Genomic DNA, 15,325 nt, shown 5'->3' with positions numbered 1-15,325 from the left:
ACACTAAATCAGAAAAAGTGAAAGTTCTGGAACATGTAGCTTCCTCAAAGTAGGCAACTCTTGCAAGTTGCTAACTAGCTAACAAAAAGGTGTTAGCAGCAGTGACTTCACCCACAAGACAGGTCTGCAAGCAACGTACATGCAAAACAAGGCAAATTTATTTCCTTCTTGTAAATCAGTAGTGGTATGGAGTACTCTGTCTGTCAAACAGAAGACTAAGATCACATGGCAAGGGGAAACCTCCTGCATTTCACAAGCATCATCCATTGCAACTCTGTGAAGAATTCTTTTGAGACTCTAAAAGAAAGAGCTAACTTTCAACTGGGATAGTGCTAGAGCGCACAGTCAAAAATGATGCTGCAATGGGCACACATACATAGAAGAGGTAGATCTGTCCAGGAAAAGACAGCCTTGTAAAACAGAAATTTTAGTGCAGTAATGTATTCAACACTATGGGAGAAGATGTAAGAGAACCACTTGTTCCCCTGAAAAGAATTCAGTTCTGGAATAAAAGAAAAAAATATTGGGAAAGCTGTCTGTTGTGCACATACAGTACATAATTTTACACCCAAGTTTTAATCTATATATTGCAAATACAGAATTTCAGCAATACGCTGGAGTAAGGATGCTCTGTTTCAGGTCAGCACATACTGCAATGGTAAGAAAGTCTGACTTGCCAGTATGTTACAGGCCTGGAAACCTGAAACTAAACAGCAGTGGGTGAAGACCCAGGTACCTTTTTCACTCACTGTAAAAACACACAAATGGAAAATCACAAAACATAGTACTACTCTGAGATGCAATTATTCAACAAAAATACAAGGTCCTTATTATAAACACTTGAAAGCTGCACGTTAACTGTGCTGAGTTCAACACTTCTTTTCCTAAGCACAAAAACCCCGTGATAGCAATTTTGTGAAGATGAACACAAATATAGTTTATGTACTATGACTAGTCTGCCTTCAAAAAGCAAATCTGACAGTGTAAGTGCATGAAGAAAGATCTTTGTTGTATTGTGCTCTCCTTATCAAGCATTCTGAACTCCTAAAACACGTTACTCTAAATTACCATTTGATCAGCAATTTTAGCTCCCATTCAGATCCACTATTTTAGACTGCTGCCCCATCATATTAAAATTGAACGGGTTGTGCACATTAATATGTAGTATCAATTTCTTCATTTGGCAACACCACATACTTTAAGGATTTTATTTAAAGAAATACATGTTTCTCTGACTTCTGAGCATATATCACCTATAAAGCTGCTTTATATACTAGAATGGGGACAGAGTTTTCAGTCAGGACGGCCAATCCTCTCACCTTAGCTAGCAACCTTCCTGCAGTGTCAGTGGGCTAGAGGGGGGATTCAGTGGCAACATTAACAGTAGAAGCATTTTGAAAAATTCTTAGAAGGATTTTTTCTGGTGTAGACTGACACACACCCAGTGTTAACTTGGTCCACTCATGAGCTCCACATATAGACAGTCTTCTTGATTTTTACAAACCTTCTATTGGTAGATTAGAAGTGTTCATATATGTGTGTATGTGTTTGTATGCACACATATACATGCATATACACAGAACTCAGAGGTTCAACACAAGATTTGCATTGTCTTGTAACCCAGCAACAATGACAAAAGAAAGAGATTACAATTCTATCATTAATATACAGTTAAAACACCGTGTCTGTTACTATCATATACCCTTTTACATATATATTAACACTTTCTATACGAAAGAATTTTCATACATTAAATATTGACAACCTTGTAATGTATTAAATACATATTTATTCAATATTTTAAGATTATTAAAAAAAATAATCTTAGATACTCTTTATTTTCACAAGGTGTATGCAATTATGATAAGTAACCTACACTTAGGCTCTAACAACCTAATCCAAACCCCATCAACTTTAATGGGCTTTAGATCAAGCATGAGAGAGCACTGTAACGAACACTGTTTCAGGAGCTAAGTCCCATGCAACATCAAACTATGACAAGACACAAGAGGCTAAAAATGGCTCATCATAATTTATTTTATGTTAAAATGTACAGCTTGGGGCAGGGGGGGTGTGTGTTGTTTTTTGCAGTTTTTATTTTTGTTTCTTGGTGTTTTTTTTGTGGCTTTTACTTTGTTTTTTTGTTTTTTGTTTTTTTTTTTTTCTTTTCCTTTCTTTTTTTTTCTTTTTTTTTTCTTTTTTTTTTTTTTTTCTGTTTTTTTAGTGACTGACTAAAAAGGTAACAGATAAATACAAGAGTGTCACTGTGTCCTATTTTTACATGTATCAAGCCTCTTCTGTTCGGCCCTTACAGTCACTCTGTACAGGTACAAAGGCTACAAAAAAGGAAGCAATATAAACAGACACAAATAACTTTTGCCTTTTTACATGCGATCTGAAAGCTTAGTTTGAGCTATTCACACGCTACTGCTCTATTTTTTCCCTTAAAAAATAACTCCAATATTTTATAAAGATAGAAAAATCTACAGATGGAATGAAAATGTAAAGTTAGAGGCATTTCCATAAAATAGCAACTTTACACCAAATTCACTACTTTTTTTTTTTTTTTTAAATCCTGCCAAGTATTTGGACATATATGAAAATGTTTCAAAACTTGACAAATAAACACTGAGATGTTTCAATCAACAAAAAAACATAACAGTATTTATAAAACAGAAAGCTGCCTTTTTTCCTACCCCAGCCCCAAAGAAACTGGTCACAAAAATGGAAAAGAGTCTCAACTTTACACTAAAGATACAGCAATAAAACCCTTTGAACTAACCAAAATGTGAATAGCTTTTGCAGCTTTTTTTTATTATTTTTTACAAGTTTTATAATTAACAAAAATATAGTTCTGTTTTTTTTACCCCTCAAACTAGGGTAACCTAATCAAGGCAAAAAAATTAAGAAATGGCTTACTGTTAAGCACAACACTTGTACAGTACTACAAAATGCACTGTCACTAACAAAGACATTAGCGGCATGCAGAAGTGTCACCTTCAGAAACAAAATAATACAATAAAAGAACTGCTAAAGGCATTTACATGTGGGGAAAGGAGAGAGAAAAAGCTCACGATCCAGTACTGTCTGATAGTTTTGGAGTCTATTTATCCACATTTTTAATGGGAGCAGGCACATAAAATGGCTCTGAACCATCAGCTGCTGTGTAATTGCAGTTCATAGAAAGAGTTCTTCCTTTCCAGAGAACTTCAAGCTCAATGAAATAAACAAAAAATGGAAAACCACCTAATTCCCCCCAAAGAAAAAAGAAGTTAAATCCCACAAAGTTAAAAAAAAAACCAAAACAAAAACCAACAAAATGAAACAGAAAACAAAACAAGAAATAAAGGAAAAAGAAAAAGTTGTATAAGGCTTTCTGCTGCATACAGCTTTTAAATGGTGCCAACAAATGTTTTTGCTTTCACACCAATTGCTGGTTTTGAAATCGTACTCTCCAAAAGATATTTGTGCAGATCAATCCAATATGCCAGTTTGGTAGTCTGTCTCTCCAAAGGGCCTACCTTCTCATGTAGGATCCATTAAGAGACTGTTTAGACATGCCTGTATTCATGTAGCCATGATGCCCCGGAGGAGTGTACATCATGTTACTGTGGGGTGCTGTCTGCATTGGTTGCTGTGCATATGGCTGAGTTCCCATCATCCCCATCTGCATCTGCATAGGGTACTGGGGTGTTTGATTCATATACCCATGATTACTGTGATATCCACTATTCATCATTGGCTGGGACATACTATAACCATTCATAGCATTAAGGGTATTCATATTCATGTTCACTGAATTGACATTATAAGCTGGGGCTGGCATCAAATTTACACTCATGTTCATACCACGCTGCATTGTCAAGGTCCGTGCAGGACCTTGCATGGCCACAGTCTGTGAAGCACGCCCATAAATTTGTGGCTGATGGGCTGCAGCAGCAGGTGGCAGAGGCGTGGATTTGGTTCTTACAGAAACGTGACCTTTGCTGGCCATCTGAGTCTGCAGTCTTTGGGTGTGGGATATTCCAATATTCGATGAAGTCATATTACGCTGCAAAAGGGGAGGTGGTAAATTCATGGGAGGAGGAGTAAGGTTGGGGGGAGGGGTCATGGTAGCCTGTGCTTGGGGTCCTCCAGGAACAGCATGTGGAGACTGAGAAAGCTGAACAAGCCCTGTATTACTTAAGGGGGTGGACAAAGAGGCACTGTTTGCATAGGAAGTTACAGCAGCTGAATGGCTGTAAGGCAAAGAATGATCCATAAGCGTGTTAGTTAACTGTTGCAGTTTGGCAAGGCTGAAGGTGGCAGATGGCTGTGAGTAATGCCCTGCTCCAAATTCACTCTGCCCCATTCTTTCATATAATCCAATGTTGGCATTGCCAGTCTCTGGGATTTCAGTTAACTGCATAGGTGGTGTAAAATTAGCGGCCATGCTGCACTGGGATAACTGTTGGTTGCTGCTTGGAGGTCTTTCAACAACACAACCTTGGGGAGATTTTACATTACACGTGGGAGGAGAATTGATGTTTGTTTGTTGCATCATACTGCAGCTTCCATTAATGTTAGACATCTGCTGTGTCACTGCGCAGCTACTCTGTGTCAGGTTACTAGATGTAAGGCTACTGTATGAGCAACTGTTTTGAGAAGAGTTGTTTCCACAGATGCTACTACCCATTGTAGAATCGTAACTGCTTGGATTTTCGTAGTTTTCTGTTGTGCTCTCAATGCTTCCTAAGTCACTAAACCCACTATCCACAACTTGTTGTGAATGATCAGAAACTGAGGGAACATCCATCATTGGGCTGGTCTCCATGTTCTGTAGAGACGGCACAGAAATGGCACTTTGATCTGGGCTGATCTGAGCATAGCTGTTCTCTAAAGGAGCAACATTTGGACTATTAACAGAACGAACTGACTGGCTGGGATGAGAGTGCACAGATGAAACTGGGCTACTATGATCAGATTGTTGACAATCATCCAGTGTGGCCATCTGGGGACTTTGGTCATTATGGGTGTAGTTTTGCAAACTTCTACAGGCCTCTTGAGTCTCTGCACAGTCCTGAAATGTGTCTTCATGTTCACCTGCTTCTTGGGTTAGAGACTGTACTGCTTGAACAGTCTCTGAATCAATCTCCATGGTCTCAGTACTCTCTCCCTTGAAATCGGAATGTAATTCTTCACCAGCTTTTTGGTCCTGGTTGTTATCTGTATGATCATCATCAGATTCAGGCACCGGGTCTGAGTCTGTAGCAAGTTCCTTCTGGTCACTTTCACACTCATCAGCTGCAAGGTCAACACCACAATCCATTAAGTCTTCCTGATTTGAATTACCAGTTTGAACATTTACGTCTAAAAAAGACTGCTGTGTCTCCAGCATTTCTTTGAAAGCTTCACCAGGCAATTCCTCTTTCTCTGCTTCTGTTGAACCCATGTGGCTATCATCTTCATCATCTGCATCATGATCCTCATTGTGAGAAGGTTCTTCGTCCTCCTCCTCCTCTTCTTCCTGATCATCCAAATGCACGGACTCCTCTTTTTGCAGAAACACCTCTTCTGATTTGTCTTTTTCTTGATCTTTCGAATTGAGTCCATTTTCTTCTACATTCCTTCCTTCTTCTCCAGCTTTCATTGCATCATTCTCTTGTTTTTCAAATGCTTCACTGGGTGGACGCAGAGGTTCAGGTTCTACCTCTTTTACCTCATCATCTGGTGGTGGTAATAATTCAACAGGCTCTTTATTCACTTCCTCAGTAACAGCAGGAACTGAGCAGGGCTTGTCTTCAGCTACTTCCTTTTGTTCCTCCACCATCACCTGATAGTCAGGCTCCATAGGAGTCTCAGGTGGAGTGTATAAATTAAGCTTAAAGCCAGGTTTTCTTTCTTTGCTTTGCCTCCATTTAGATGGACCGCGCTTAACTCCTTTGGGCCAACCCTGCTTACTCTTTAAAGGTTCAAGATTGTCTTTAGTGCTTTCTTCCAACTCAGCTACATCCTCTGTATTATCTTAGGAAGCAACAGAGACAAAAGAAAGGTCTTAGCTTGCACAAACTAATCAAAATTTTCAAACATAAACCCAAAAGTAAATCATAAAGTCAAAATGTATTAAAAAACTCTGGAACAAGAGTTATAAACAGATCTCAAATCACAGTAGAATGGCATATCTACAGCTCAAACACACTTACACAGATAGGTAAAGTTGTTCTTGTTTGGTGGCCTTTTAACAGTTACTATCAGAACCACCACTTATACACTAGAAGAATCCCAGAGATTTAAATCACAAGACATGTAAACTAAAGCAAAAATATTGTCCAATTTGATTATCAACATTTGTTTTTAGAATAGAGATACACCATCACTTTATATAGACATTGATGTAATGCGTATTCATGTTTTTGACATTATTAGCATGAAGAGTCTGGAGTTCCCTGTTTGACCACTCTGGAGGACAAGCCATAGTAAGCATATAATAATGCTTTAGTACCAACACTGAAAAAAAAGGTGGTTCATTCTAGTATCTTCTCATGGTCAGCATATCATGACACAGCTCACAACACAAGACAAAAGGCAAAAGATAACTGAAATTAAACACAGAGTGCATTAGAACACTGAATTAATCCATGGACTATAAAAACCCTACCCAAACACTCCTCTCCTCTCTCCCCAGATACCACTTACATATACACTAGAAAAAGGGAGAATTCTCAGAATGTAACATAACATGCTGCACTTGGGAGGGTAATGGCTTCAGCAATACTCCTTTGCCAAATTCTGCCTCTCACTGTAGTGTTATAACACACCTACAGTCAATTAATGTGATGACATGGTCCATGGACAAATACACAGTATCAATCTAGTTAAAGCAGTGCAAACCTGACCACTGGGACATAGATGGAACACCCTGAATTTGCTACTGTTAGTTTAACTCATTTCTGTTGATAAGCAGGAAAAAGCAGTAATGTTCTAGTGTACCTGTGCACTGGTTTGTAACAGCACCAACATTTGTAAGCATGGTTGCTCTAGTCTCACAAAAGCTGTTTAAAATAGAAATCAGTGCATGATCCCTCAACTGAGGATCACAGAGATTAAACTTCCCATGCAATTATGAAAATACTAAAATAGTACACACTGGCTTCTTAGAAAAATTATATAAACCTGAGAATCCAGTTATTCATTCTGGAATTAAAACTTTTAAGTGTAACTTGAGAGCCAGGAGTTCAAGGAATGAGTATACGTTCAGAAAAGCTCATTAGTAGTTTCACTTTCCACCCATTACATTTTCTATCAGGAAACATCCTTGCAATCAAACTAGATAAGCAGATTTGAAAGAACACGGTTAAAACCATCCGTCTTTTTTGTGTGGAAAAATATAGGGACCTTAGTGCTGAGGACATACTGTGCCCCAGAAACAATACACATTTCACTGAATTAACTATACTGAACAGAAAGATATTTGTGTAAATCAAATCTTACTTTTTGCTTGTAACCTTTACCAAGGATACAAAACCGATATTAGACAATATTCCTCTGATACCCCTTCTCTGTTGAGTATGAAATACCCTGTTACAGGGACACAGAAGTTGTTTTTGGCAACATGACAAGGACAGCACTGCTTCAGACTGAAAAACATTTGTTTTCTGAACACAAAAACCAGATTATAACATTAATGGGTCAGGAACAACAAAAGAAGTAAACACAATAGAAACGAAACAAAAAAATCTGAAGACACCACTGAATTCTAAGAAACTACATGAGATTAATGGCTCCAGTAGCACCTCTAAGAAGAAAGCATTATTAAGGCAGTAAGATTTTAAGACCAAAATGGCTAAATATATCTCATTAAAAATTTCCAGATTTATGACAAAAATAAACACTTCCTTTGAAGGCCACTCAACAAATTAATTTTGTGATAATACAACAACATTTTCAGCTTACTTGTACAATTGTCATCACTCCTGTAACAACGAGTATCTTTCTCATCCTTGTTCTGCTCTTCCTCCTCCTTTTCCAGTTTCTGCTGCCCAGGCTGATACTCAAAAGTTTTTCTAATTACAGGCTTCAAGTCATCATCTTCCCCATCCATCTCACAGGTAGGTTCCAGCTGAGGCATGGGACGCTCTTCATCTGAGTTATCAAAAGGCTCATTCAACACCTCTGTTGTTTCAGAAATTGTCTCTGTTGTAACACTGCTATTAATCCTTCTGCGTTTACGGCCCCTTTTCTTTTTCAGTATGAAAGGTCTCTGAAAAAGTAATTCCACAAACATAACTCTTCCTACATTCCTGTTTGCTAGCTGACTCTGAATATAAATACATTTTTATAAAGTGAGTTTACAATAATCTATTTACTCATTCAAAAACACACCTTACATTGCATCAAATTCAAATGTAGACAGAATCTAAAAGTAAAATGTCTGAACAGTTAAAATAGGTATGTATCTATACATGCACACAAACCTTTCTGTAGGTGAAAATTGAGGCTAGAACTTTCTTCATATTGTAGTGGCTTTTACCTTCTTCTGCCAAATAATATTCACAGCAATATTACATATATCATACTTACATGTTTTTCCTCTGTAGATTTATAATTCCACAACAACCTTCACAAGTATCAAAGCTTATTCTTCTAAATTTCTGGTTTCTGCTATTTTAGAAATAAGTATGTATATAGAAGAATAGGTAACAGCAGAGGAAGTGCACCTCAAGCGTCACATGGGTCTCAGCAATACACTAAAAGAACTGTACAGTTGGCTGCTATAAAGAAAAAACTGTTCAACGGTTTATATTTCTATTATTATGCATTCTCACAGATTTATAGTTACTTTGTTTATACTTTATATGAGCAAACTTAAAAGGGACACTCCAATTTCCTAATTCTCACCAGAGACATCTAAACACTTATGCTAAGTGCTTTAAAATTCTGGGATGCTTAGTTTAATAATTTCAGCTAAATAGTTGATTTTTCAACTAAATTAAGAATTATGTAAACACTGCAGTAACCAGAATTTAACATTTAAATCTCTTGGAAATTAGAAGAATATGGGTAAGAAAACCTTTTTGTTTTAACAGCATTTGTTTTTGAAAAACACTATTCACCTTTAAGGAGTTCTTATATTAAAAACAAGAAAAAGACAAACCCCACAAGCTGGACTCCATCTTAAGAGGAAAAAAGGAAGAACCATTAAAGTATTGAACTAATACCAATGCCAAACAGCAGAGGGCAATCACTAGTTTAAAAATTAACAGGAAATTCTGACTTCTTTTTTTTTTATGTCATTACTATTTTACAGTTCTGTGGAAAATCCAGAAGATAAAAAATTGGATGGAGAAAAAACAGAAGACAGGAATTTTTGGTGTCCAAACAATATGGAAAGGATTAAAACAATCTAATAAATGTTTGTGAAAAAACAGACTGTTATTTTGATTGTAACAATTTGATTGAAATCAGAGATGAGTGACTTTAAAGCAAACCACTGAAGTAACACACCTTTCTTTTTATGGCCAGTGACTGTGGCTTTGTCAGCCGGGGAGGCGAACTCTGCTGATTCTCATCCCCACCATCCTCCTCGCTGCTTTCCTTAGATTGCTCTGTGGATTGCCCTCGCTCCCCCACAATTGCCACACTTTCTGGAGATCGCAAATATTTATTTTTAGATTGTACTTTTGCAGGTGATTGCCTACTATTAGTTCTTGTGGAGAATATTTCTTGCTCTTCCTTTTCCCAGCAGCTAGCTTGTTCCATCAGACGCTCTGCCTGAAGGGTTGAGGTTAAAATAACGGGTCACTGAAACAGCATTTACTTAGCCATATCCTTTACTTTCAGCTAAAGAGTTACAATAAGTCAACCCTGATTAGCACTGCTGGCTAACCTAGCAACAACATTTCAGCTGAATCATCTAGTAGCTCCTTTACAACAGTTAGGATAACAAACCAAAGAAGATTGCATTTCATGGGATATTTAGCACTATTAATGATGCAGCGAATTGATTTAAGTCATTTAGCACTACATTACATGCCCACTGACATGGATCACTTTGAGCAAGTTCATAACACAAAGAATCGATTGACACTGCAGCCCCTGAGCTCTGCACCAAATTTGATCTGATTACATGCTCTTCGACTACCTCAAGAGTGATAAATACAGTTCTATGACAAGTGATTCATGTTTTAAGTTTTCATATTCATCCCCCCATAGTTACCATAATCGTGCATTACAGTAATATCAGTATCCTCTATCATTAAGCAGTGGTCCAAGTTAAAATTGCTCTATTTAGGATAGCCTAATGTTGAATATTCAGAGTGATGAAATCTAAAGGAAGGGAAATTCAAAATAAGAAGTTTCTGTTATTACCTCCTTTTCTGCTTCTCTTTCTTCTTCAGAAACTGCAGCATTAGAAACTAACAAAGGAGTCCATCTCAAGCTTTCAGGATCTACTTCATTGATACGTGGATTCGCTTTCAGCTTCTCCATATGACTTGAAATCAGCTTTTCCCTTCTAATAATTACAAATCTACAATCCAATAAACAGTAATTTATTTTAGAATGTGACCTCCTAAAACAACCTTCCTACCGTTTAAATATTTTTGCACAATAACCTATAAAATACATGGGTAAATAAATGGAATAAATGGGTAAATAAACATCAAATAAAAGTATCAGCTGACACACAGATAACATGTTTACATTTCTGACTGTTTACTAAGTGAGGAAACAACAGTTTACGAAGTGAAAGCTCAATACTAAACATAGAGAGGAGAGTAAAGGTTTTTAGATGAATACTCTCACCCATGCCAGAGGTTTAGCATTGGCACTTCAGTCACTGTCAGAACAATTTCCACTTTTAATATGACATAGAAGCATAAATAGAAAGCACTGTGGATCATCAAGTAAAGAGAGGAAGATGCTAATATTAAAACTGAAGATGCCAGCTAAAGGGACAAGAAAGCAAGTTAGAAACATAAGCTTTCTAATGAAGCATAGAAGTTACCTTAGTCCTATGCTGATGCAGTAGAGAACAATTTTCTAGTTACTATGAAATGAAGTAATATATCAAAAGTAGGTAAAGGCTAACATAATAGCAGAGTATGCTAATATACTAGCACATAACCCCAAGTCTCCTGTTACAAATCATAAAATCACAGAACACCAGGTTGAAGGGGATTTCAAGTATCATCTGGTACAACCTTTCTTGGCAAAACCACAGTCTAGACAAGATGGCCCAGCACCCTGTCCAGATGAATCTTAAGTGTCCAATATTGGGGAATCCACCCTTTCCTTGGGGAGATTATTCCAATGGCTCATTGTTCTCATTGTTACAAATTTGCCTCGTGTCCAATCAGAATCTCACCTTTTCCTCATATGGAAGGCTTATCTTTGTGGCCCTTCTCTGGACCCTCTCCAGCCTGTCCACATCTTTCTTGTATAGTGGGGACCAAAACTCAGCATGGTATTCCAGGCGTGGCCTGACAAGTACTGAGTGGGATAATGACTCCTTTATCTCTGCTGGTGATGCTCCTGTTGACGCAACCCAGCATCCTGTTGGCTTCCTTTGCTGTTGCAGCACACTGTTCACTCACTGAACTTGTTGCCCACCAGGACACCCAGGTACCTCTCCACAAAGCTACTCCCCAAAGAACTATACAATGCTAAACAGCAAAAGCCATGTTGTCACTTTAGCAAGGATTTCAAATGCTGTAAAAATCAGGTAGGTTAGGTGACAATCTTGCTTTTCACTGAGAGGATGCTTTAAAAAAAAAAAAAAATCAGATCCAGCTGAACCCTTTTCACAGAATTGTGACAAACTTCTACTTCACTACATGTAAGAAAAATTAACAAAACATAGGAAGTCATAAGAAGTCATACCCAATTCTCAAGGCAGACATCTGGCAGGAATTTCAAAGATGTGATTTATTTTCCCAGCTAAGCCACTGACCTTCTGGATACCTTTAACCAGGTCAGCCCATGTCCCTATCTAAGCTCTGCTACTTGTGAAAAAAGACTAACTGACCTTGTTCATAAAGTATTCTGGTATTCTGTATTCTATAGATGAAAAAATATTAATTTCTAATTGGTTGTCAGTATTCAGGGCCTGTAATAATTTGTGACAGGGCAGAAGCTGCATATAAGTAATGAGTATATATTTGATTCTCCCTTAAAATGCATTTGTCCCATCAGGTTGTCCATAAATAAGCAACCCATAAAGTTGAGGTTTTAATACAGTGACAACACTCCTCTTACTCCTCTCATAAGACCATCCTGTAAGCCAATTGCCTTTATGAAGACTTGAATTCTTACTAGTTCAAAACAAATTAGATTTGCATACTAGTGCTAGTGCACATAAAAGTTACTGAGGCTGAGCTATTCCAGATCTTAATTTTGTTTTTTGGCAACCCACTGTTTGTAAGGTAGTTTTGCTTAATTATGAAGTTTCTGTGATTGGGATATCCAGAAAGAATTAAGAAGCTCTTTGGAAATACAAATACCACTGAAAGTAATTTAAGGTATTTTATGGAAAAAAGAGCCCAAACAGCAAAACCAAACCACTTAATCTAAAATATCAAATCAAGATCACTAAGAAAGAAGATATTCACAAAACAGGAGTGCATCTTCCCAGTGCACTAACTTTCAACATTGACTGTAACATTAAATAGAAACTTGCATTCCCAGTACCTTGGCCAGGACTTCATGTAGAGCTGATGTAATCCCATGGCTTGTTTGAATTTAGTAATGATCAAAAAAGGGGGTCTGGAGAGAGAGACTGCCACCCAGAAGCCCAAATATTTCCCTTGCTGGTATTCAAAGCAAGATATTTGGAAAGCAAGTGTCAGGAATTGCACTTACAGAAGATAATAGTGAATGAAATGAAATTCTTCACTGAAAATGTTTCAAGCTGACCACACCCTTCTAATAACCATTAAAATGTAAGAGGATCCAAAAAAACATTTGTCTAGGGAGAAAAACTCTTTATGTAAGACCCCATTAACGAGACCCAGCTGTATCGACTTCTTCAGTAAGATGATTATCATTCATTTGTAAATCAAAATTTTACAGATATTTTTCACATCAACTGTTTCGTAAGTAAAGTGAATGTTTTGTCTCAGTATTTTTTAAATTTTTTACAAGATTCACTGACCTATCTTCTCTCTTATCTATCATGCTATGTTGCTGCAGGGTTGTGGCAATATCATGTGGACACATTCCAGTAGCTCGACTCATTCCTTTGATGCTGATTTGTTTCTCATGGTGGCAGTTAAGGTATTCTAATATGACACTTTTCCAGTAAGCCAAGTATGAGAGACGACCTAGATCAGACAATGGTTTTTCAGGGGATCCTGCTTGACCCTCTCTTCTAGAAAGTAAATAGCCTAGAAGGAAAAGAAACAGAATACTTTATTAAGATAACAAAACTAAAGAACTGCCCCTTAAGAACATTGGTATTAATAGAAAGGTCAGCATGACCGATTACATTATTGGTAACTCTTGCAATTAAAGAAATCCTATCCACAAAAGAGACTGGTTTTCATCATTATAGTGACATGGAAAAAGATTAAATCCTTCTAAGAGCCTCAGATCTTAGGAGAATCAAACATTAACCAAAAACCCCCTTCTAATCATAAGGCAAGGAGAAAAGAAGAAGCCAACATGTTTCAGAACAGGTCTTATGATACATGATCTCATTTAGAAATACAACTGTCTGGCCTTTTAAGAAACTTTTACACCTGAGTTACATCACTGCAGCCAAGAATTTTCAGAAAAATCTCAAGAGGAAGTATTGTGGGTAATAACAGCTCAGACAGTTTTCTTCAAGAAGCCCCAGCTGACATAAGTTTTTGATTAAACAACTGTTGTATTTTAGAGGTGACATATAATTCATGAGTTGTATTGCTAGAATTGCTTATGAAAAATAATTTTAAAATGATCTCTTTTAATTCACATTTAAGAACATTCACATAATTCCAGTTTGTAGTCTTCAAGACAGTAACCGATTAATTATTATACAATACACTTACAACATATATAGAATATAAAATGAAGGAAGTAATTTTTAACTCCCTTCAGTTTTAATAAGCTTTTAAAATTTTAAGTAGAACACACCTGCTTGGAGATAACAGAACAAGTTTGGTATTTTTCATTATTAAAACTGATTCAGGATAAAGAAAAAAAAGTAACACAATTAATAAAATGTATCCTTTCACAGTAATTCATCCCTCCATGATACATATTCTGCATTGTGTCTTTACAAATACTACCAAAACATGGGATTTAAAAACTAGGCTTACAAAATGCTTATTCCACACCATAAGCATGGTGTCCATTCTATTACTCAAAGTCATTTGGAATCCACCAACATAATTGTTCTTTTGCCCTTCAATATTCTTAAATAATTTATTTGTTTAAAGTTGGAATCCCTCCTTTTATTTTGCAGATTGCTTTAAAACATATCTAGTGTAGCCATGTCACATTTGCTAAACAAATCCTCCTGACTTCTTCACAGAGTTTCTCCTAATCATGCTAGCTATAAACTAAAAACATATGATTAACATCCAGCTTTGAACGAAGCAGTGGCTGTTTCCTTATTTTCCTGTATGCTCTACCATATACAAACTATACATACATATGTTTCTATTTTTTTTTTTAATTAGATAAACATATGAAATGCACACATACATATATTCATGTATATTTACTCAGCCTGAAACAATGGTCTTCCTTTTTTCAGGGGCAATACAAAAGGTCCACAACAGAATTTTGGAAAATACATATGCACTGGTTATCGTATTCTAACCTCCAGTTTGCCTAACTGTTTACAGAGAAAAGCAGGCATCCTACAACATTCTGAATGATCAGTAACAACATAGATACTGAAGTAGGTAGTGTAACCATTGTACCTACTACTGTGATTTATGATAAAAAGACTGAGCTTCGGGAGGAATACCATCCCACATCTGCCTACTTCTACATAGCACAGACACCTACTTAAAGCCTGTCTATACCTGCATGGTACCACTGGAAACTCACCAAGTGTATTTATTCTGTTTTACAGAAGAAACACTACCTTAAAGCCTAAGAAAGGAAGGTGTTTTAAGATTTAAAGTTGCAGCATATTCCATTTTTTAATAACTAGATGATACATCTTAGTACTATATGTAACTGTTGTTGATGGAAACAGCCAAACTTCACATTCAAAACCACATTGCATCCTGAATAATTTGAAGGTAAAGAATTGTTGTTTTACTTCCAACTGCACAAAAGGAGACTTATAGCATATAGCCTATTTTACATAATTTTAGTCAAAGTTTCGCTTATACCAAGAAAGATTTTTTGATCA

General features: G+C 36.7%; 1 protein-coding gene across 9 annotated transcripts in view; it reads right to left on the bottom strand.

Moving 5' to 3' along the window:
• Positions 1 to 2,150: 2,150 nt before the first annotated feature.
• The window catches only part of KAT6B (lysine acetyltransferase 6B), a 120,213-nt gene continuing 107,038 nt past the window's right edge, over positions 2,151 to 15,325 (bottom strand). For all 9 annotated transcript variants that reach the window (XM_032982036.2, XM_032982035.2, XM_032982033.2 and 6 more), the window contains exons 13-17: positions 13,130 to 13,361; positions 10,348 to 10,507; positions 9,484 to 9,750; positions 7,933 to 8,239; positions 2,151 to 6,003 (exon numbers count right to left, since the gene is read on the bottom strand). In XM_032982036.2, coding sequence (XP_032837927.1) covers positions 3,518 to 6,003; positions 7,933 to 8,239; positions 9,484 to 9,750; positions 10,348 to 10,507; positions 13,130 to 13,361 — 3,452 coding nt within the window. In that variant the 3' untranslated portion in view covers positions 2,151 to 3,517. The remainder of the gene's footprint in view (positions 6,004 to 7,932; positions 8,240 to 9,483; positions 9,751 to 10,347; positions 10,508 to 13,129; positions 13,362 to 15,325) is intronic.

Source organism: Tyto alba, unplaced genomic scaffold (genome assembly GCF_018691265.1).
Source record: "Tyto alba isolate M040663 unplaced genomic scaffold, T.alba_DEE_v4.0 Super-Scaffold_1, whole genome shotgun sequence".
Taxonomy (NCBI): domain Eukaryota; kingdom Metazoa; phylum Chordata; class Aves; order Strigiformes; family Tytonidae; genus Tyto; species Tyto alba.
The sequence above is the reverse complement of the archived record's forward strand: the minus strand, read 5'-3'. Positions and strand labels throughout refer to the sequence as shown.